The sequence below is a fragment of the Chlorocebus sabaeus genome, chromosome 9, assembly GCF_047675955.1.
Source record: "Chlorocebus sabaeus isolate Y175 chromosome 9, mChlSab1.0.hap1, whole genome shotgun sequence".
In the NCBI taxonomy this organism is placed as follows: Eukaryota; Metazoa; Chordata; class Mammalia; order Primates; family Cercopithecidae; genus Chlorocebus; species Chlorocebus sabaeus.
This window is the reverse complement of record NC_132912.1, coordinates 104,195,097-104,220,531: the sequence shown is the minus strand read 5'-3', so window position 1 is coordinate 104,220,531 and position 25,435 is coordinate 104,195,097. Positions and strand designations below refer to the sequence as shown.

The following is a 25,435-nucleotide window of genomic DNA, read 5'->3' as shown; positions in this document are numbered from 1 at the left end:
AAAGGTCAAGAACAGTGGCTCATGCCTATAATACCAGTACTTTGGGAGGTAGAGGCAGGAGGGTTACTTGAAACCAGGAGTTCCATACATTTCTATTAAAAAAAAAAAAATTAACTGGGCGTGGCAGCACAGGCCTGTAGTCCTGGCTACTCGGGAGGATTGACTGAGCCTGGGAGTTGAAGACTGCAGGGAGCTATGATTATCCCACTGAACTCCAGCCTGGGCAACAAATCAAGATACCATCTCTTTAAAAAAAGAAAGAAAGAAAAAATAAATATTTCTTATATACTCGTCACCCAGCTTACCCACATGTTAATATCTTACATAATCACAGAACATTTATCAAAACTAAGAAATTAACTTGGTACTATATAAAGTACAAAACTTACTCAGGTTTCACGTTTTTCCACTAATGCCCTTTTTCTGTTCAGCATCTAATCTAGGATTCCACATTGCATTTATTTGTCACGTCTCTTAGGGCTCCTCTTATTTTGAACAATCCCTCAGTCTTTCCTTGTCTTTCACGACTGATACTGCTAAACAGCACTGATCAGTTAATCTACAGACTGTGCCTCAAGTTGGGTTTGTCTGATGTTTTCTCATGATCAGACTGAGGTTATTTTGGGGAAAGATACTTTAGAGGTGATGTGCCCTTCTCACTGCATCAAATCAGAAGGTATGTTGATATTTCTGGTGATGTTAGCCTTGATTATATAGCTAAGGACATGTCTGCCAAGATTCTCCAATATAAACATTATTTTTCCCTTAGGAATTACTGAATACATATATATATATGGCAAAATACTTTGAGACTATGCAAATATTCTGTTTCTACTTGAATCTCAGCTTGCTAATTTTAGCATCCATTGGAGAATCATGCCTATGGTAATTTTTACTGTGTATTCTAATAGTGAATTTATTATTTTTGTCTTTCCTTCCATGTTTATTAACTGGAATTCTTCTGTAAGGAAAAGCTGTGATTTCACTCCTCATTTGTTTATTTACTCATTTGTTTATTTATATAAGCATGAACAGATATTTTAAAGAATCTGATTTTGATCAACTATTATTCTTTGGAAAGAAAATAGGTAAAATTTAAGAAAAAATGGGGAAAATAATAGAGATATATAACTCCCTATTGATACTATAAAGTCAGTTTTTTGGTATTTTTTTGAAGCGGAGTCTTACTCTGTCTCCCAGGCTGGAGTGCAGTGGCGCAATCTCGGCTCACTGTAACCTGCACCTCCCAGGTTCAAGTGATTCTCCTGCCTCAGCCTACCAAGTAGCTGGGATTACAGACATGTGCCACCACGCCTGGCTAATTTTTTGTATTTTTAGTAGAGACAAGGTTTCACCATGTTGGCCAGGCTGGTCTTGAACTCCTGACCTTAATTGATCTGTCTGCCTTGGCCTCCCAAAGTGCTGAGACTACAGGTGTGAGCCACCATGCCCAGCTGTTTTTCTTTTAAACAAGCTAAACCTTAAAAAATTTACCAACTTGTTTTATTCTTATAATCTAAGCAAAAATGATTTCAAAGTATATATGAAAAAACAAAGCATTAGAAATTAGTGTACAGATTTAAATATTGGTGCATGTAAATTCTGGGCTCTAGATTTGTTATTTCTTTTGCATTGTCTAATTCCACAAACATTTACTATTCATACAAACACAACATAAATATTTTTAAAATAAAATTCACTGTTTTAAAGATAAATTTATTAAGTAATCAGTACTTGCTGAATAAAATATAACTGGACTCAAAGAGTTCTGCTTCCAATAACGGCAGAAATGTTTGTATCAGATTAACCCTCCTGCAGATAGGAAAAAATTTTTAAAGCTATGTAAAGGCACTGGAGATCGACTTAAAATAGGCAGAAATGGGGAAGGAGTGGCCTGATCTTGAAAGAAGAGAACTGGCTGGGTGTGATGGCTCAAGCCTGTAATCCCAGCACTTTGGGAGGCCGAGACGGGCGGATCACGAGGTCAGGAGATCAAGACCATCCTGGCTAACACGGTGAAACCCCGTCTCTACTAAAAAATACAAAGAACTAGCCGGGCGAGGTGGCGGGCGCCTGTAGTCCCAGCTACTTGGGAGGCTGAGACCAGAATGGCATAAACCCGGGAGGCGGAGCTTGCAGTGAGCTGCGATCCGGCCACTGCACTCCAGCCTGGGCTACAGAGCGAGACTCCGTCTCAAAAAAAAGAAAAAAGAAAGAGAACCACATTGGGTGAGACGTGTGTTTATGTGCTTTTCCCCCGAAGGCACTCACGAGTCCACTAGGTGCAGAGTGACTAGAATTCAATCTGAAAGCCACAGTCTATTGGCTTGAGATATCAAGTGATAGAGTTCAAAACTGCCATAGTGGCTGGCAATAGAGAACAGAAATCCCAGAAATGAAAGAGAACCACAGGGGAAGGAGGAAGACTAAAAAAATTACATATAAATTTCCCTAATATCTATGGCTAACCCCCAAACTACATACATGAAGGGGAGATTCCAAGGATTTCAATGGAGAGCAACAGCTGGAGGGTTGAAAGGCCCATGCGGATATTCCAGCTGCTGCTCATGAGGGGAGAAAGAGTTTACAGTTTGACTTTTACCAAGTTAGAGGGACTTAATAACATCTTAGGCTTTCCATTGAAAATTCAAAGAGACCATGAGTTTAGATTCAAGAGTATGTCTTAGGACTAAGGACCTTAACAAACATAAAACCAAGCCTCTACAAAGCCATAGTGATCAGCCAGTAATTTAATCAGAGGAAGAAAAAATGAATTCAGAGTTTCTGCAATGTACCATTTATAATGTTGGTTATATAATCAAAAAATTACTAACCATGAGAAAAAGGAGATAAATGGGATCCACTGTCAAGAGAAAAATGAACCAAAAACCAACCCTGAGAAGACCTAGTTGTAGAAATTAGCATATTTAGCTCTAAAGAAGCTAAAATAGATATGTTCAAACTTGAACATAGCAATAAAAGATATGATCACAATGAATAAACAGATGAAAAATTCTACCAGAAAATGAAAAACCAAAAATAAACTAAATAGAAATTCTAGAACTGAAAAGTGCATTATCTGAAATGAAAAATTCAGGCTGGGTGTGGTGGCTCATGCCTGTAATCTCAGCACTTTAGGAGGCTGAGGCAGCAGGATAGCTTGAGTCCAGGAGTTCAGGACCAGCCTGGGCAATGTATTGAGTCCCTATCTCCACAAAAAATAAAAAAAAAATTGGCCAGGCCCAGCGGCTTACACCTAGCACTTTGGGAGGCTGAGGCGGGCAGATCACCTGACGTCAGGAGTTCGAGACCAGCCTAGCCAACTTGGTGAAATCCCACCTCTACTAAAAATACAAAAATTAGCAGGACATGGTGGCCCATACCAGTAATCCCAGTTACTGGGGGAGGCAGAGGGAGGAGAATCACTTGAACCCGGGAGATGGAGGTTGCAGTGAGCCGAGATTACACCATTGTACTCCAGCATGGGCAACAGATTGAGACTCTGTCTCAAAAAAAAAAAAAAAAGAAAGAAAAATTAGTTGGGCATGGTGGTGTACACCTGTAATCCCAGCTACTCAGGAGGCTGGGGTGGGAGGTTGCTTGAGTCCAGGAGGTCAAGGCTGCAGAGAGCCATGTTCATGCCACTGCACTTCAGTCTGAGCAACAAGAGTGAGACCCTGTCTTAAAAAAAAACAAAAAATTCACTGGAGAGGATTAAAAAGCAGACTGGAAGTGGTAGAAAAAAGGTCAATGAAGACAGATAAACTGAAAAAAAAAAAAAAAGATAAACTGAAATCATATAAACTGAAGAACAGAGAGGGAAAAAAGGAGATTAAGAAAAGGAAAAAGAAAAGATTGGTCTTAGTCACTGTGTGGGACAATTCTGGGTTTTCTAGAATATATGCATGGCTGGAGTCCAAGGGAAAGAGAAGAGAATGGTACAGCAAAGAAGTTACAAAAATAGTGATCAAATACTTCCCCAAATTTTGTGAAAACTAGTGGCCTTCTGATTTAAGATCAGCAAACCCCAGTCATATTAAAAATACAAAGAAAACAACACATATAGGCCCATCACAGTCAGAACTGCTGAGAACCAGTGACAAAGATAAAACCTTGAATACAGCCAAGGAAAAAGGGGATGTTAATGTATCTAGGAGTAATGATATAAATAACGTCAGGCTTTTCATAAAAAATGAAGGCTAGAAGACAAGGGAACAATATTTTAATTTTAATTTTATTTATTTATTTTTGAGGTAGATTCTTACTCTGTGGCCCAGGCTGGAATGCAAGGGCATGATCTTGGCTCACTGCAACCTCTGCCCCCTGGGTTCAAGCAATTCTCCTGCCTCAGCCTCCCAAGTAGCTGGGACTACAAGCGTGCACCACCACTCCCAGATAATTTTTGTATTTTTAGTAGAGACAGGGTTTCACCATATTGGCCAGGCTGGTCTCGAACTCCTGACCTCAGGTGATCCACCCAACCTCGGCCTCCCAAAGTGCTGGGATTACAGGCGTGAGCCACCATGCCCAGCTGTGAACAACATTTTTAAAGTGCTGAAAGGAAAAAAATCTCAAACCAGGCTTCCTGTGTTAGGAAAAGGGTGGGGTGGCTCATGCCTATAATTCCAACATTTTGAGAAGCCAATGCGCCCTGGAGTTCAAGACCAGCCTGGGCAACATAGTGAGACCCCACCTCTACCAAAAATAAGAAAGAAAGATGAGAGAAAAGAAAAGAAGGAAGGAAAACAAAATATGGAAAGAGAGAAATCTAGACCAAACCCTGTGCGGTTGAATTAGAATTGAAGTTATCAATGTGAACTAATAGTTTTCAAAGTATATAAATATAGATGTAAAAGAAAAGTCAGTGTTTGAATCTTGGTTTCTAAATACCACTTTGCACTAAAGGGAATCATATATTCATGGAAATATGGTTGATTCCAGGACTGACCAGGGAAACTATAAGATGGAAATACTCAGACAACGATGAAGATATGTCAAAGGGGGCATGGAAGCCTGCCTAAAGAGGCTTTCAGTAGCCCAATATGAAACAACCACAGTATTAAAATAAAAGATATTAACATATTATAATCTGTTGAATAAACAGGAAACATTTCTTCAAAAACACAAATTATCAAAATTGACACAACATGAAACAGAAAATCTGAACAGCTCTAAACCTCTAAAAGAGGCTCAAAATGCTCTAAAAAATCTTGCCACATAAATTTAAATAATACGTTAAAAAAAAAGTTTCACAAAGAAAACTCCAGGCCCAAGTGCTTTCACTCGTGAATTCTATGAAATCTGAAGGAAGAAACACCACCAGGATTATACACAAGTGCTTTTAGAAAATAGAGGAGAATGGGAGGAAGACTTCCCAATTCATTTTATGAGACCAGCATAACCGTGATACCAAAACCTGGCAAACTCTTAAAAAAGAAAACTAAAAACCAGTACCTCACATGAAACAGACACAAAAATTCTTAACAAAAATCAAGGTAATTTGTCGTATTAACAGAATAAAGGGGCAAAATCCTATATGATATATCTCAGATGAAAAAAAAAAAGTAGTTATCCAGATGTCTGTCGATTTTTGAAGACAGGTTCTCACTCGGTTGCCCAGGCTGGAGTGCAGTGGTGTGATCATAACTCACTGTAATCTCCAACTCAAAGGGCTCCAGCGATCCTCCCACTTTGGCCCTCCAAAGTGCTGGCATTATAGGTGTGAGCCACCACACCCAGCCCCTCACAGACTTCTTTTTAATAGAAAGTGCTAGGTTGACTCTAAAACTTATATAGAAATGCAAGCTATCTGGAATAACAAAAAATAAAACAACAAATCTAGAGAACTCACACTACCTGATTTCATGGCCCATTATATAAAACTACAATAATCAAGACACTATGGTATTTGGTGCAAGGATAGACACCTGTCATTTTTCTTGTCCTCCTTGTCTACAAGGACATAAAATAGGGATGAGTCAGTGCTTTAGCCACTGTCACCCACTGCTCTGTGTCCAGCAGCAACGTTTTCTTCAGGAGGTTCAAGAACAGACTACTCTTACATAACTAAATGGTTTGGACAAATGAATTCATGTAATTCAATGGGGGAAAAGAAAATCTTTTCAACAATGGTGCTGAAACAACTGCATGAAATTACTGCAAAAATAATGAAGCCCAAACTCTACTTCATGGCACGTATAAGAATTTGAAATGGATCACAGAATGAAGTATAAATTCTAAACTTATAAAGCTCCCAGAAGAAAACTTAGAAGAACATCTTCACAATCATGGGGTAGACAAAGAAGATATCTCAGGTAGGACCAAAGGAAGCATCCCATCTAAAAGAAAAAACCGGCTGGGTGCGGTGGCTCATGCCTGTAACCCCAGCACTTTGGGAGGCTGAGGCGGTCGGATCACACGAGGTCTGGAGTTTGAGACCAGCCTGGCCAACACAGTGAAACTCTGTCTCTACTAAAAATACAAAAATTAGCTGGACGGGGTGGCGCATGCCTGTAATCCCATCTACTCAGGAGGCTGAGGCACAAGAATCGCTTGAACCCGGGAGATGGAGGTTGCAGTGAGCCGAGATCATGTCACTGCACTCCAGCATGGGGGACAGAGTGAGACTCTGTCTCAAAAAAAAAAAAAGAAAAGAAAGAAAAAATTGGTAGACTGGATTTCATCCAAATATTAGAAACTTCTCATCAAAACACACCGTGAACATGGGAGCCATAGACTGTGAGAAAATAATCAGAGTACATATACCCGACAAATGAATGGTATCTAGAATTCAATATAGTTGAGTCTACAACTCAATAATAAAACGGCAAACAATGCAATTTTTAAAAATGGCTAAAAACTTAAAAGATACTTCACAAAGAAAATGTCTGAATAACCAATAAGCACATGAAAAAGTACTTAACATATGCTCACCAAAAACCTTTATGGAAGAACATTTATAGCAACTTCACTTATAATGATGGAAATGGCTCAGATATTCACCAAAAGGAGACAGAAAACAAATTGCAATATATTTATTCAACTCAATGAAAGAGAATAAACTACTGATATACACAGCAACATAGAGGAATCTCACAAACATTATGCAAAGTGAATGTCAGACCCCAAAAATGTAGCATTCCAATTACACAAAATTCTAGAAAAGGCAAAATTAATCTATAGTGACAGTAAGCTGATCAGTATTTGATCCATTGGTGGTGCGAAAAATAAGCAGAAAAGAGAACAAGAGACATTCCTGGGTAATGAAAATATTCTATAGTTTAATTAGCGTGGTGGTTACACAAGTGGTTAGATTTATCAAAAGTTGAGACTTACACAATTAATATCTGTATAATTCACTGTACGAAAACTTCCAATAAAAGTACCTTAGGAGTAAATCTTTTACAGAGGTTTGTCCAGTCAATCAATAAACGTATCATGCTATTTTTCTGAAAATACTAAGTTATAAAAAGAAAATTTGTTTTCCTTCAAAATTACCCTCTTTTCCCTTCATGAATGAATATGTAATAACATATTCAGGGGAACATTAGATAGATTCAGAAATTCTGTGCCAGGCCTAAGGGAGTTTCCAGAGTAGGGCTATATGTAGGACTTTATTTTCTAGACATTCCATCTGTAAAATGGGTAAATGACTTTGCTTATCTCCCAAGGAAGTAACACAGATCAATAAACTAAAATTTGTCATAGTTCCTTTACCACTCTGCAATTAAAAGGCTAAAACATTCAATATTTTCCTATAAGACTCTCTCCAGTTTGAAATCCAACTAGTGAATATAACAGCCACAGGCAAGATAGGTTCTGTCCCCAAGCAACACTTGAAAAGGTAGCTTCATTGCTGAACCAGAGACAGAGTGTCTTGCGTTAGAGTACTTTAATACATTTTTATAACGTGTATAAAGCACATAAGCATAAACTAGTAAGATGCCTTGCTGAAAACTACCTTCTTTGTGAAAGCAGGCTGTAATTCTGAACAAGTTTTCAATTTTCACACTGCTGCTAGGGTAAAACATTTTAAAGAGTTTAATTTTTTACAATGGATTCAATGACACAGGATTATCTAACAAAGTAATGGCTAATCAATAGAAGGTTTAGTTGTCAGGTGAAACATATAACACACTAAAAGGGATTGATTGCCAGACTTCTCCTTCTTTACTAGAAGGTATATATTTAAAATGACACAAACTTGTTACTGGGCTGCATTCTTTTAACCTTGCAAAAAGCTGCTTAAGAAGTCTGTTCAGCAGCCCTATAGCATAACAAGATATAGTATAATGAAAATTGCTAGTGACTGGGAGTGGGGGTATAGGAAGATAGGGACTTCCAGATATACGGTAACATCAAATCATGTCCCACACAAGAATATGGTATAGAAAAAGCAAACCAAAAAGCGACATCTAAGGATGCTGGAAGTGGGTTTTAAAAATGCCACACAGATGCTACTGAATCCTGTTCAATAGATGCAAAGCTGTATCTGATATCATTCCATGTTGTTTTTAGGTCAGATTTCTTTTTTTAGGGCTCATGCAGCTGAGCACAACAGGCTTCCCCCCACCCCCGCCTTTTTTAATGGTACATCCAGAGTAAGCACTGAAAACAAAATGAATTGGGCCCATATGGACTTTGACCAGCATATAAACTGTTTCCTTTATAATTTATTCCCAGTATCACAACTTCCTATATGAAAATACACTCTTTATGGTCATTGCAACCCAGGAGTTCAATAATATTTTTTCTACTAAGTCAGTGATTACACAATTTATCAAAGAATGATTACATTAAAATACAAATAAAACAAAGCACCAACCCCCTATACAGTCTTCCTTCCTCAAAGTAATTTTAAGAAAGCTGGTTATTAAATTGCTTCTTTTTGAAGAAGGCTTTTTGTAGCTAGGCACAAATTGCCAAACTGTGTTTTTTAAAAAAAGTTATTAGACTCTAAAGGATTCAACAGAAGTGGGAAGTTATATAAACAAATCACTTCATCAGATTTGGAAAGATCACTTTTGTCTTACTTAAGAGACCTACATTAATTACCTTTAAGATCTTTTACATGGACTATGTAAAATAAGTACAATTTATTTATTTATTTCTAATGAGGTGCTTCTTCCAAAGTATTAAATAATGTCTACAAATGCAAAAGCATTTTTATAAACAGGTAATTAAAACAGATGACTAAAATTAAGTCAAGTTGCAAAACATTACCCAGAATGCATTGTGATTTTTTTTTTTTTATTAATGAACATCTCAGGCAATTTTTTTTTTTTTTTACCCAAAGCCCAAAGCACTTTAGGGGGGCAAAAAGAGATAGTAAGCTTTACAGAATAAAACAACAACAACAACAAACAACCACACATATATAATGGAATAATGTCAAAGCCCAAACTAAAGTATTTACAAGATAGTCCCTTAAGCACAGTTTGTCATATTGCAATTACACCTTGCCTACTGCCAAGCCAAAGTGCTTCCTATTGCCACTAGAGGGAGAAGTGTCTTAATACAAAGCAACAGCAGATAGGGAATGGGTTTTCTTGAGCAATTATCAGAACAAAGCTCCCTTGGCTGTGTGTACCTTCTAATTACTCAATACAATTAAAATGACTAACCTAAAACAAATAGAAAAAAACACCCCTGCCTGCCTGATATCAGGGACTTCATTAAACCTTTTTCCCTCATCAATCAAATCAGAAAGAAGGGAATGCCATCATATATGAACATTACAGAGCTATTAAAGGAAGGGAATTCTGCGGGTTTTTTTTTTTTTAAAGGAGGAAAAGGAGCTCGCTTGAAAAAAGAAATGTCTTGGTATTTACCCATCTGGATGATGCTTGAAAATAAATTGTCCTCCAAAGAACAGAAATACAGTATGTTTTCTCTCAGTTCACTGGCTTATGAATGACTTTTTGTTGTTGTTGTTGTTTTGTTAATACACACTATAATGTCATTTCTGTGTCAGTGATGTGCTTTTTCCTCCTACTCATCCAACTGTATAAAGGAACTATGCCCATCAGACTTCCATGGCTGATTTAAGTTCTTCACTGCTGTTTTTTGTGGATCTACTCCAAGGCAATGTTTAGAATGTAGGAATTTTTTCAGGGGAGGGCAATATGGTAGAAAAGGAAAACAGCTACTTATTCCCTCTAAAAGACTTATGTAGTTCCTTTTATAAGGCCCAGTCATTAACAGAAGATGACAACAGAGTCATTTTTCTTTCAGCTGACAATTGTGACATTTTTCCAGCAGCGTGCAAGGTGTTGAAAACCTGGCAGCTGTTACCTCCTGGGATGAAGATACTTTTTTATCCTCCCTTGACAGTTTAACTCAGTGGGTCAGCACCTTTAAAGACTGCAAAGTATCCTTGAAGAGGATGGAAGCTTGAATTACTGCTCCCTCCCTAATCAATGTAAACCCTCACTGCAGGTGAAGTCTCCATCTATAGAGGTGCATGGGGGAGGAAAATGTAATGCCCTGAGCCAGATGGTTTTTATCTTGTTTTTAAAGAATAAAGGAACAAGCTAACAAGGGAGACAGCTACTTTGTTAGCTTCTTGGCCTCTCTCATGGCTTTGCATCCCCAGGGTTCCAGCTATACAAGAGAAAGAATACAGAAAAACGTAAACACTTAAAGAAATATAACTAGAGGGCTGGCATCATGCTGCTTTCAAAGAGTTGAGAGAGCTCTACTCAATGCTTTATTTATCACTGCCCACGTTCTCAGGATGGTAAGTGGACACATACACAAAGGAAATGGGGGATGGGAGAGGGATTAGACAACGGTCACAATTTACTCAATTACAGAGAAAGGCAGGGCTGACAGATCCTGTTAGCACCAACGAGAAGCAAAGGGTTGAACGTTGTAATGCCACATTTTCAAAAAGTAATGAGTACTTTCATGTATCCTCCCAGGCCTTTGCCCTTGATTGCAGATAGGAATAAAAGCTAGGAAAAGAGTGGCTATCCTTTCCTTGGCTTCACATTTTTAGGAGTAAAACAAAAATTGCAGCTATTTTGTACATCCTTTAAATAAAAGTTCATATTTAATGCCAAGAAATGAGATTATTCTGAAACTAAGAAAATTAACTTTAAGGATATACTGCTCTTCTTCCTCTCCCTACCCCAAACTCTTCCACCTTCAGATGCTGGAAATGAAACAAAAAAGCAGGTATACAAAATGACTTGGTGACAGACACAGGGAACAGTGTCTCTTAATTTCCACCTTCATTATTTCTTGTTCTGGTAATATCTTTGTCAGGTTTTGGAATTATTGTTATGGTGGATTTATAAGTCAAGAAGTGTTCTTTCCTTCTCTAATCTGTGAAAGGGTCTGGAATAAAATTCGTATCATTTCTTCCTTAAATAGTTGTTGAATTCACCAGTAAAACCACATGTCCCTTCTGATAATTAAATTTATTTAATAGACATAGGGCTATTCAAATTTTGCTTCACTATGTGTTAAAGAGTTTTGGTAAGTTGTATTTTTCAAGGAATTTGTTCAACTTGCCAAATTTTTGGCATAAAGTTATTTGCTCTTCCAATATTTAGATAGCTCTCCCAATTAACATGTAGTAGTTATGTCCCATTGACAATGGCAAAATGCTATTTTTGAATAATATATGTCAACTACAATATTAGTTAAAAACAATGCTAAATTGCTAGAATATAACTGAACTTTTTATAATCAATAATGAGTTTCTGAAATCCCATTAGAAATATCTGCAAAAGAATCTCAAGTTAATGAGAAGCAAATCCTACTTGTATCAATACTAGGTATAAGGAGGCCTTGACATCTTTTTGTTTACAGAAGTTGACTACAGGAAAAACAAAACAAAACAAAAACAAAAAAACAAAACTAGCAAATGGCACTTCATTATTGTCATACGCAACAGAGAAAAGAGGGAGTTTAAACAGCTTATATACTATGTCCTACCTTAAAAAAATCAGCAATGGGGTAATCAAGTTCAGGGCAGTCCTGGACAGCTGCCCTGTGACCCGCTTCTATTGACCCCTGCTATTCATCACTCTTCCCTAAGATAGAGGGGGCAAGCTCCTAGGGAGTGACCACCACAATAGATAGACACAAGCCAACAGTAATCTGGTTCGAGCAAAAAACCAGATGGCACTGCAATAAATTTACAAATCTGCATTCATGGGGCTGTTAAAACACCCAGAAGCTAAAAGACTCTGAGGGCCCCAGGAGGATCTCCTACTTCCCTGTTTCTAAAGGCCATTTCTCTTTCCAAGAACATTTGAGTTCATGCTCTTCACAAAGAGAATGGAGGTAAAACCCTTTACAAAGAAGGGAGGAGAAAAAGCCTCATGACCTAATTAATCTCAGAGCTTGGATCTCAACACTGAATGACAGATATTAGAAAAATCATTTTAGAACACCATGAGGGGGGGAAAAAGGTTGTTAAAGTGGGCGGGTGGGGGGGGAAGAGAACCTGCTAAAACAGCAATGAAAAAAACAACATTAAATCTCTTTCGAATACTGCACACCACAGATCTTGCAAGTAGAAAATGATTCAATAACGTATGCATTTATTTTTAAAATGAATCAGATTAGTCCCATGTGTGACCTGCTGGTCCATCTGTATGTGCTGGACTTAATAGGCACGATTCTCTCTCTTGCTTCAGTTTGAAGTATGAGAGAGATAAATTTAGTTTAATTTTCAACAGATCAGCCTATCCATTTTCCAAATGGACCATCTGGATCAGCCTATTAAAATTAATTTATAACTTTGCAGAGTGAAAATTCGTTTGTTAGCTTAAATAAAGTTGCCAAAACTTTTCGTTGTGTCATTGTTTTCTGACAGTTGTTTCTGTATAGTGGGCAAAGTGTTTCTACTTCCCAATTTATCTTATTCAGTATTGTCCTATTGATTTAGATGAACAGATCAGGTGTTGATTTTCCAAACAGTTAAAATTGTAACTGTCTCAACATCAATTACTGATCATTTGTAGATTTTTGTTTGTTTTTTTAAAAAGCTTCCTGGATGATTCAATTCTATTTACTAAACAATTATTTTTATTAAAAAAAAAGAAGTGTTCATCCAAAAAACATTTAACACATAATAAATTAAAAAATGAATGTGTCACAATGTCAAGTACTTTCCCTCTAAACACTATATATAAACTGAAGTCAGAAGGCACAAGTAGAAACACTTTGGAAACACTGAGATCTGAGTATCAAATCACTAATTAGCTAGACAAGTCATCTAACCTCTCTAACCCTCCATTTTCTTCATCTATAAATTGGAAATCACATCATATCTAAAAACTTTACAGGGTTATTATGAGGGTTAAATCAAATAAGCATCATGTTCACGGTCGGTGCTCAACAAATATTAGATCTCCTATTTCCTAGAACAATGCCATAAATGCAAGTAAATCAGAATTATTTTTACTGCTGCTCAGGCTCATTATATCCAATTTTATATTAAAAATGAATAGGGGGCCAGGCACAGTGGCTCATGCCTGTAATCCCAGTACTTTGGGAGGCGAAGTTGGACAGATCACCTGAGGTCAGGAGGCTGAGAACAGCCTGGCCAACATGGTGAAACCCTGTCTCTACTAAAAATACAAAAATTAGGTCGGAAGCGGTGGCTCATGCCTGTAATCCCAGCACTGTGGGAGGCTGAGGTGGGTGGATCACAAGGTCAGGAGTTTGCGACCAGCCTGGCCAACATGGTGAAACCCCGTCTCTACTAAAAATACAAAAATTAGCCGGGCATGGTGGCGGGCACCTGTAGTCCCAGTTAGGAGGCTGAGGCAGAAGAGTCGCTTGAACCCTGGAGGTGGAGGTTGCAGTGAGCCAAGACTGCACCACTGCACTCCAGCCTGGGTAACAGAGAGTGACTGTCTCCAAAGAAGAAAAAAAAATACAAAAATTAGCCGAGCACGGTGGCAGATGCCTGTAATTCTAGCTACTCAGGAGGCTGAGGCAGGAGAATCACTTGAACCCAGAAGGCGGAAGTTGCAGTGAGCCGAGATCATGCTACTGCACTCCAGCCTGGGTGACAGAGTGAGACTCTGTCTCTAAAATAAAATAAAATAAAATAAAATAACATAAAAGAAATAAAAATGAATAGATGGCACACTTATTCTCTGCAACATCATAAGAACTTGTGTTTTTTGTTTTTGCCAAGGACATTCTAATTTTTACAAGAACACAATGGTATTGAACTTTCACGAGTAAAATGTTACCTTCTATTGGGGCACGCTGGTGAGCAAATTTTTTTTTTTTTTTTTTTTTTTGAGATGCAAGTTTTGCTCTTGTTGCCCAGGCTGGTTGCAATGGCATAATCTCGGCTCACCACAACCTCCGCCTCTGGGGTTCAAGCGATTCTCCTGCCTCAGCCTTCAGAGTAGCTGGGTTTACAGGCATGCACCACCACGCCCAGCAAATTTTTTGTATTTTTAGTAGACACTGGGTTTATCCATGTTGGTCAGGCTGGTCTCGAACTCCCGACCTCAAGTATTCGCCTGCCTCAGTCTTCCAAAGTGGTGGGATTACAGGCGTGAGCCACCTTGCCCGGCCACTGTTTTTTTTTTAAGTTATTATTAATAATGGCCTTTCCTTCTAGAAAAAGCAAACAAAACATTACTCATACTAAAAGGGCTAACTTTATCACAGGCAGATCTGTTTTTATACTTTTTAAAAAATGCCTGAAGAATCTTAACAGGAAAATAGGAGTTAAAGTCAACTATTCTACCATCTATAGTTAAGAAGCATTTAAAGTTACTTTTCCTGAATAAGAACTCTTGATTTTTGTATTCACTGCATGTAACCAGCTGTCCTGTACATGTATACCTAGAATGTTTTTTAAATAACTGGGAAAACAATGTCACCTGATTGAGAGTGATGGCTATGGCCAGGCCAACATCAGAGTACTCTTAATATAAGCTCCAGGGCTTAAAGAATGGCACATCACAGGTTTGCTGTCTTTTGTTTTGTTACTGGTAGCTTTTTATTTTAAGTAAGGCTGAATTTCATACCTGTCTAAGTGAATTCTTCTCTGGTATTATCTTCCTAGGGGGTTCGCCATTATTACAGTCTTCTCTCTCTGAGGAATTCTGTGAAAGAAAGTAAGCTTTAATTCAGTTCTCATTGTCTTTGATCTTATTCTGTGTGAGTAAACTGAATTACATTTCTAATTCTGTAAGTTAGAACATACATATATTTATACAATTATTCACTTGAAGATATATATACATACAGATATACACATATGTAAAATAAAACATATGCCCATGTATATAAATAAACTATGTAAGGATTTACATGGGAAGTATTTCATGTATCTTTAAGCACTGTGTAGGAGATCATATTCATTAGATCTCTAGCTTGCATTTTGACACAGGCTGACACTGGATACAAGAAAGTTCCAGCCCACACTTAGCTGATGACAACTAAAACCATGATTATTACCTTCTCTCGATTATAGTAAATGTTTGGTTGGCACAGATCTCCAAGTCTGGGTCCTAAAAATAGTTATTTCTCTTTCCCCTCTTCTCAGATTTGATTTTATTTTCTTTGATAAAAGTAGCATAGGACTTAAAAAAGTTTAGTTGGCAGTTTAGGATTAGAGTCCATTCCTTGGCACTATCACCTCAAACAGCAGCTAGAGGACCCTAAAATGTCAGTGAGGTTTTTATATATGTAGGAGGGGGAAAAAACAACAATCCAATTGAAAATGAGTTCATAAGTACTAAAAATCTGCTAGTCAACATATGTAAATCACAAGGCAAAATACAGAAAATCCAAATTACATATTATGTGAGTTCCATTTTCAGCAACGACATTAGTAACATTAATATTTAAAACCTTGCAGTTGTGCCGGGTGCAGTGGCTCACACTTGTACTCCCAGCATTTTGGGAAGCCAATGCGGGCAGATCACCTGAGGTCAGAAGTTTGAGACTAGCCTGGCCAACATGGTGAAACTCTGTCTCTACTCAAAATACAAAATTAGCTGGGTGTGGTGGTGGGTGCCTGTAATCCCAGCTACTCGGGAGTCTGAGGCAGAAGAATTGCTTGAACCCAGCAGGCGAAGGTTGCAGTGAGCCAAGATCACACCACTGCACTCCAGTCTGAGTGAAAGAGCGAGGCTCTGTCTCAAAACAGTAACAACAACAAAAAACTTGCAGTTAATATATTCTTTACATTACATATAGTCATAACATTCTAACTGGAGAGTTAGTTTATTTGTAGGTTCAGAAACTATTTCTAACATGAGAGTTTATCTGAAAATTTTCATACAAGCATGAAATTATTATTATACAAACATTACTGTGTTCTAAACCTACATGTAAGTTTCACTTTTTTGGTTTGTATTAGATACATTTTGAAAGACACTGAAAGAGAAAAAATGTACTGTGTCATTCTGAGGCCCTTTGACCTCTGTGACTAACACCTGCGTGTCACCTTTAGTAAGCCTGACAGGCCAGTACCCTAATGTGTTTCTTTTGGGCAGAAATATCTTATGAGGTTTAACTTGATATTTTACATTTGTGATGATCCCTTGTAAAAGTCCCTAAAATTAAAGAAAAAGCATGCTATATTACAAAGAAAAGGACAGAGACTCAACAACTTCAGAGTTCCAACTTTTTTTCCTCCCTATTTGGAAAAAAAGGAATGGAGATCATCTACCAAAAAATGGAGGAAGGATATAATTGAATTAATGACTGCAAAGCTTGACAAATGAGGCAACTGGCAATACACGCTAAGTAAGAATATCAAACAAAGAAAGGGAAAGGTTAACATTTAACCCATAACATCAAGTTGTATATTTAACTTTGCTTTTTTTTTTTTTAAATGTAAAGATCAATCTTTTAAACACCAAAATTAAATGCCATTTATAATAAAAGCTTAAGCCAGTATCCAATTATAAACTTATAATTTGCAAGTAACTCTCTTTTAGGTCATGAAATTCCACCCTCCTTTAAACAAAAAAAAATACCAGATAATCTAAACCTGTTTAATTCAGTGTAAGATCCTGTTTTTCAAAATTAATTATGTTTTTTGAAATGTTATCATATAACTTGGAAGCCTAATTATTTTTTGCTGGAAGTTTGTTGTACCAAAGATACTATAAATCACATTTTTATTCTACAGGTACTTGGGCTGATACACAATTGCTGGCAAACTCCTCCATACTGAATTATAAAGTGAAAAACAGTCATCTCAGCCTAACAGTCTGAGTAGTGACTAGCCCATATTCACAATTTTCTTCTTCCTGACCCTCTATTTTATCAGATTTAGATGGATAACCACTGGGTGGGTATTATTAAAATGTCTAAAGAATGAAAATACAAAGGGAGCTTAAAGGGTGTTACTAACATAACATAGAACACAGAGTTCCTTAGGAGTTCCTTTCCCCTTTCTATCCCACTAGGGCAAAGAATATTTAAGTGGTATTGTTAAAAATAACTCTTAAAGGGGGAAAACCCATAAATATTGGTATGTTCTTTTAATACAGATTAACCCAGCACTTTTACTCTGGGCCATCCATCATAAGAAATCAAAACAAACAAAAAATCCAACTTATAATGTTGTTACAAAAAAATAGAGGTAGGGACATTAAACAGTCATGATATTAGGAACAAGGATTAGGTACCCTCCTAATACTGAAGAGTAGAAGCAGAATGCCAGTGAATGAGATGACTAGGTCTACAGTCTTGAGGGTAAGGAGTAATGATGAAATAGCCATTTATACCTAAGTAGTCACCTCAATAGTTCTCAAAGCCTGTCCAACATCACCCAGGACAGTTATTTCTCAGCAACAGTTATTTCTTGCATCTTTATCTATGAGGATTCCCAATAAGCTATGTGCATGATTTTCCTAGGTCATCAAGCTAAAATATGTGCAATAAATTCTATTTAAGGATAAGTGATTACTATAAGCAAGAATCATCAATAGGTGCTAAAATTAGCAAGTGAGCCCAGTACTGTGGCATGTGCCTGTAATCCCAGCTGCTCAGGAGGTGGAGGTAGAGGGACTGCTTGAGCCCAGGAGTTTGAGAACAGCCTGGGCATCACAGCAACACACCATCTCAAAAACGTAAGTAAAATTTAAAACTAGAATAAGTGAGTGAAAGTTTGACAAGTAACAGGATAGTCACATAATCTCAAAATATTTTTTCTATAAGATACTTAATAGTTACGATGAAAAAAGAGTAACCTCACAGTGGAGAAATACAGCAGATGCCACCTTAACATTATGTGCCTTTTGATATGATGTACTGAAAACGGCACATCACTTGTGAGGTATTCTTGTCAAAACCACAAAACTTAAATCTACTTATACGAAAACTTCAGGCTAACCCAAAAATGAGTATTTTATTCCATAAAGTTACTAGTCTGTACCTAAGAAATGTCAAGGCCATGAAATAGACTAAGGAATTGTTTCAGATTAAAGGAAACTAAAGAGGTATCGCACACGCTGTTGAGGCAATTGGAAAATTTTTAGTAAGTTCTGCAGATGAACTAATAACACTGTATCAATATTAATTTCCTGATTGTTTCTCCACCATTAAAATTTACATACAGAAAAATTCACCCTTTTTGGTATATAGTTCTGTAAGTTTTAACAAAAACATATAGTTGTATAACACCACCATTAAAAAATGAAAAATTCCATCACTCCTAAAATTCCCTTGAAATTCTCCTTAATAGTCAACCCTCTCCCCACTGAAAATCACTGATTTGTTGACTCAATAATTTTTGCCGTCTTCAGAATGTCATATAAATGGAATTATATCATATGTAACCTTTGAATCTAGCTTTTATCACTTAGCATAAAATATCTGAGATCTACTCATGTTGTTGCAAATACCAGTATTTCTTTTCCTTTTATTGCCAAGTAGTATTATCTACTGTATGGATGTGCCACAGTTTTGTTTATCCATTCAATTTCCTGACTTTGATAATCTGTACTGTGATTATTTTTATTAAAATGTCTTTGTTTTTTTTGGAAACATGCACTGAAACAACTGGGGGGATGGAACATTACATCTGTAACTTTCAAATGGTTCAGAAAAAACAATACATAAATGGACGTATATGAGTGTGTATGTGTATTTATAAACAGCTATAATACAAATGTGGGAACATGTTAACATTAGGTAAATCTATGTGAAAGGGTGTAAGGAGATTCTTTGTGCTACTCTTTTCATTTGTCTATAAATCTGAAGTTATGTCAAAATAAAAATTAATTAAATCCATAATAAAATGTTAAGAAAGGGGAGAAAAGTTAGATAAGTGAAAAATACATTTTAGGGGGAAAATTCCATCAAATGTAATTAATGTTATACTCTACTGCTTAACTTTAAACCAACCCTAAGCAAACCTGACTGCTCAGAACAACAGATTCCCAATACTCAGATGGAAAGTTTCATTACAGTAAATAAATTGCAGAATGTGTTTGTAGTCCTTGAGTAATAATATTCTATGAATAGCAGCATTACAGTAGTCCCCTCTTATCCACAGTTTTACTCATGTAATTTCAGTTACTATGGTCAACCGAGGTCCTAAAATATTGAATGGAAAATTCTAGAAATAGTTTTCAATTGTGCACCTTTCTGAGTAGCTCTGTCCTGCCCAGGATGTGAATTACCCGTTTGTCCAATGTACCCACACTGTACATGCTACTCGACCATGAGTCACTGACATTGTCTGCTCCTGACATCCTACCACCAACATCTTCATGGCTCAATAATCCAGGATCACCTGAAGCAGGTGGCATACTGTCAAAGGGTCAGTAGTAACCTAATACTGTGTCACAATGCCTAGGTCATTTACCTCACTTCATCTCATCACACAGGCATTTTATTATCTCACATCATCATAAGAAGGGTGAGTACAGTACAGTAAGATATTTTGAGAGAGCACATTCATGTAACTTTTATTACTATGCCTAATTTATAAACTTTATCATAGGTATGTGTCCATAGGAAAAAACATAATATACATGGAGTTCAGAACTATCTGTGGTTTAGGCATCCACTGGGGAACATACCCCCTATGAATAAGTGGGGACGATAGTATATTAAAATATTTCTGTAAAAGTTGCTACACAACTTGTTACCTTTTATATTAACTCAAATGTTTATTTCTTAGCCCAGTGCACAACTTGCTACCTTTTATATTAACTCAAATATTTATTTCTTAGCTCAGTGCTTACTAGCTTAGAATTGAAAGTGCAGGATAAAAGTCTCCCTGTCAACTTTGAATTTAACTTCAAACTAGATGCATTTGGGCTGTAACACCTGCAGACACAGTAACAGAGGTTTGGGTAGGAAAAGGTCAATAAAGGAAATACTGCTAAAGCTCATGCATTAGACCTCAGGGATGCATTTTGGATAAAATGTTTCCACAACCAACTTGGGTGAATAAAAAAGATAGAGTAATTATATTAAAAAAGTATTCAGGTGATAAGCTTAAACAGTCTCAAAATCAACATATCTAAATTTAAAGCACTCTTTTACCATCCTCACTCATTTCTAGGTCAGCCCTTTTCCTCCCAACTTTTCTTTTTATCCTAGACTTAAATCCTCAGTTTTTACTCATTCCTTTTTTTTTCTTTGAACATATCTAGCTAATTTCCGGTCTATAAACTTTTCCTTTGAATCATCTATTTTAATACATCTGACCCTACTTTTGCGCTTCCACTGCTTCTACTCTAGTCCAGACCCACAACACCTCTTACCAGTGATATTACTGTTGAGAAAGCCTTCTGACATCCTTGCCTAAATCTATATCTGATATATTGTATACACTAGAGTTAGAATCTTTTTTTTTTTTTTTGAGACAGAGTCTCGTTCTGTCACCCAGGCTGGAGTGCAGTGGTGACCTCGGCTCACTACAACCTCCGCCTCCTGGGTTCAAGCGATTCTCCTGCCTCAGCCGCCCGAGTAGCTGGGATTACAGGCATGCGCCACCACGCCCAGCTAATTTTTTTTTTTTTTTTTTTTTTTGTATTTTTAGTAGAGACGGGGTTTCACCATGTTGGCCAGGCTAGCCTCGAACTCCTGACCTCAAGTGATCCACCCACCTCGACCTCCCAAAGCACTGGGATTACAGGCGTGAGCTACCATGCCCGGCCATTAAAATCATCATTCTGAAAAGGTTTCTTTCCTGCTCAAAAGTCTTTTATAGCTTTTTGGAAATAACAGAATAAACCCAAACTTCTTAGTACAGCATCCATAAGACAGCCAACTTAACTCTCCATCAAAGTCTCTGTACCATTTACATGACATTATTTATCATTCACCAAAACAAGAAAACCACTCTTTCATCTCTGTGTTTTTGTTAATTCTAGTCCCTCAACATTTAACAGACTTTTTTCCCAATCTCTTCATCTATTAAAAATCCCGATTCAAGAGTCAGCTAAAATGATACCTTCTTTGAGAAGCCTTTGTTTATCCCCTTATGTCCAACCCGCAGTTAGAATTAATTACTCCGAAGAAAAACTTCACTTCCAATTGGCACTTAATTCTTTGTATCTCTTTATATCTCTACATGAACATGCGTCCCACCCTACACTACACTGTAAATTCCTTCAAGGCAGGGCCAGTTTCTGTTTCATCTTATATTTCAGAGGTTCAGCACAAAGCTAGAGAATATAACGTGAATTTTAAAACTTTTTTTGTTGGGAGGGAGAGGCAGGAGGATTGCTTGGGGCCAGGAGTTCAAGACCAGCCTGGGTAACACAGCAAGACCCTACCTCTACAAAAAAAAAAAAAAAAAAATTAGCTGGGCATAGTAGCACATGCTTGTAGTCCTAGCTACTCAGGAGGCTAAGGCAGGAGGACCGCTTGAGCCCAGGAGTTTGGGGTATAATCATGCCATTGTGCTCTAGCCTGGGTGACAGAGTGAGACCCTGTCTCAAAGAGAAAAAAAAAAAAAGTTTCTTGGATTGAATACTATTGCCAGGTTAATCTTTCTTAAACACTGCTACTGTCATAATGGTCTTTCCCTAAAGTATTTTTAGTGGCTCTTTATTTCTATGAAATCAAACATGAAGTTCTAGGCCTGGTTTTCAGGACCATCCAGAATTTCCTACTATATTACACCAAGTTATTTTCCACAACACATCTTTTCTGCCCCAGTTAAGCAAGTTTCTTCATAGTCTCACCAACAGGTGATAGGATCTTGAAATTCTGGGATTGATTCTTTTTTAAAGACAGGGTCTTGCTCTGTCACATCAGGCTAGATTGCAGTGACATGATCATAGCTCTTTGTAACCTCCAACTCCTGGGCTCAAGTAATCCTCCTGCCTCAGGCTCCCTACTAGCTAGGACTACAGGTGTATGCCACTACACCAGGCTAATTTTTCTATTTTTTGTAGAGACGGGAGTTCTCACTATATTACCCAGTTGGTCTCAAACTCACGGCCTCAAGCAATCTTCCCACCTCAGTCTCCCAAAGCGCTGGGATTAGAGGCATAAGCCACAGCACCTGGCCTGGAAGGATTTTTAACTCCAGTCTAGTTCACTCAACAATGATAAACACAAGAAGATTATCTCATCTATTCAAGTCTTACACATTCTTAAAATGAGGTTCAACTGTCATCTTCTCTACGAAACCATACAACTACTCCACCTTACTCTACTGGAAATTCCTTAACTAAATTTTAATCTTGATCCACACAACTGGCACTTAATTAGATAAATGTTTGCACTGTTACTTTCAACTAACCAATAAGACTGAAAGACTACTGGGTAAAGTCTTTGTAGCTCCCTCTACCAACTAACACATTACATAAGTACACAGATAATAGATGCTCAATGAATAACTGAAACCCTAAACCCACACTGTCCAGCTAGCTTAAAAAAAAGTTTTTTGTTTTTTGTTTTTTTGTTTTTTGTTTGTTTTGTTTTTAATAGAGGAACTTCAGTGGCAGCCCAACTGCAGTCCTACTGTCCCACTACTTATAATGCCAGTATGATCAGTTAGAACTAGCAGTTACAAGCTCTGGCCTGACACATATTTTTGTAAATAAAGTTTAACTGACCCATAGCCATGCCCATCCATTTAGGATTTGTCTGTGGCTGCTTTCATACAATGGAAGAGGTAAGTGTCCACAAGAAAGACGCTATGTCCTACAAAGCCTCAAATGTTTATTATCTGGCCCTTTACAGACAAAGTTTGACAACCCTTAACCAAAGCATTCCTAACTTTGAGGGTTGTTTGTATTTTTGACTGCCCAATTCGAGAAGTAAAGATGTTCTGATGGTAGCACACAGCAGGTTCATAGCTGGGGCAACATTCTCCATGACCTAGTAAGTGGCTTATTTACTATTTTCAGTTATCTATTTGAACACACAACTCCTGATAAAATGGATAATTAAGAGTTTATTATATAATCAAATAAAAATTGAACTAATTTACACAGTGATGAAAAGTCAAGCCACTCATAATGACTTATAATAATCTTTGAGTAAGCATCTTGCTCAAGGTTGGATGGTGCAATAGAGCCTGAGCCTGTTTGAAGAGACATCTGTTATAAATAAAATAACCAGTTCCAAAGCTACAAGCTAACATTTCCCACCAATGCCACATACTTCACTGGGAGGATTCAAAGGACACTGTAACTGGGATAATTATATCATTTTAGCAAAGCAGGTAAATTGTGGTGGATTATAATTCTGACTTTGAACACATTTTAAAAATGAAATCATCTGCTCATCATCGTGTAGAATGACAACCCACATGAAGGAAAAAATATTGAGACCAATTTTTAGTAACTAATTGCAAACATAGTATAGTGAGCTTCAATGGTAAATTAGTAATTGGATTAGTACTTTTTCCCATTAACTTGTTATGTGACTTGGAGTTAATAATAGCCTCCAAATATACATTTACAATTTACAAAAACAGAAATTATTATTCTACAAGGTTAACAGATATTTTAGTTACATGGACAAAATCACTCAAACTCTTCAATGAAAGGTGTCATTTAAAAAAAAAAAAACACTGTGTGTGTGTTTAAACAAATTTTAATTAATCCTTTTAGGATACAATGGCGAAAAACTTAGGTCATTTAAGTTCAGAAGCTAATCGGAATATCCTATTCAAGGACCCATTTTAGGGAGGACTGAAAGTGTCCTCCTAAGATATTCTCTGGCATGTTTTCATGCACACTGCTTCTCCAGCATGTTTATCATTTGACATACTCTATTAAACCACAACCACATCAAGGCCTCCCTATGCTGCTAAACTCAACGGATCCACCAGTTAAGGCTTTCAAGGAGTGCTCTTTTCTAGTAATATACCAATTCCAAGCACAGTGCTAACGAGCAGATAGAATGGACAACATTCTCTGGGACAACCAAAGAGGACTTCCATTAGCACCGCCTTACTCCCTGTGACAGAAGTCAAAAAACTGCCAAGCAGGCTTTTTCCCCGCCACACTGTTCGACACTAATCATAAAACACTACAGATGCATCCTTTCTCAAAATGCAGAGGGATTGTGTGTATTTGCAAAGAACAACTATTTTTTATGCTTCCAAATTCTTAATCCTGTTTGGAGCTGTCAGTAGGGGTTAATGGAAGCCTTGGATAGGAGAATTCCAATCTGGTTGGCAGATGGATAGGTTGGTTATAGCTACATAACTATGTCTTGCCTGCAGGCACAATTCAGAACACTGTTAAAGCAATATAAAGTCTCTGTCAAGCTGAACCATTTGGATCAGTAGCAAGGAGAAATAATAATAAAAAAGAAGTTCATTTCTGGGCCTTGTGCATTTATGCTAGTATGCAGAAACTGATTAATTGTCATAGTGCACTGGTCTTCTATACCTCAGATTTCTACTTCTGGAGTAGATTTTGCATGCTAATATAATCATTCTCCCTCTTGAGACATTAGCAAATAATCAAATGAAAAACAGGATCATAATTTACTGAGATTCGAGCAATTCTCTATGCAAATTTGACTTGTTATTGCTGCTGCCTCGTTAATCTGAATGCCTTTGACAAACTCCTTTGATTTATGAACTCGTGACAACTCCAATGTGTATATATTTTGCTAGATTGACATTATCATTAAGAGTGGGTGGACTGAGCTCACATGAATGGCTGATTTTATTCGCTGGTGTCTGCTGCTCAACAGCTGAGCATCTCCTCCTCACAAAGCCCCTGAGCGGCAGGCTCTTCCCATCTTCCCATCCATTCATCATCTCGATGTTAATTGGCCCAGGCTTTAAGCAAATTTTCAACACGATTTAAAGGCACGATGACACTGATTACTGACCCTCTGCCATACGGTGCCTATTGATTAACCTGACAGAGATGATGAGCTTGAGGGAAACTAGGTGTGTGGGGACCTCGGGGGGAAAAATATATTGTCTATGCAGGCAAACACTTGTCATTACCTCACAAGCCAGAATTTGCACAGCACACATTCTTAAAACACACTACTG

The 25,435-nt window shown here is 37.4% G+C and overlaps 1 protein-coding gene across 8 annotated transcripts in view; it reads right to left on the bottom strand.

Annotated features, from left to right (window-relative positions):
• Positions 1-25,435, bottom strand: part of BTRC (beta-transducin repeat containing E3 ubiquitin protein ligase) — a 205,876-nt gene that overhangs the window by 79,477 nt on the left and 100,964 nt on the right. For 5 of the 8 annotated variants that reach the window (XM_038009482.2, XM_038009484.2, XM_007963895.3 and 2 more), the window contains one exon: positions 15,012-15,089. The exons of the other annotated variants lie outside the window; for them this stretch is intronic. In XM_038009482.2, coding sequence (XP_037865410.1) covers positions 15,012-15,089 — 78 coding nt within the window. The remainder of the gene's footprint in view (positions 1-15,011; positions 15,090-25,435) is intronic. 8 annotated transcript variants of the gene reach the window in all.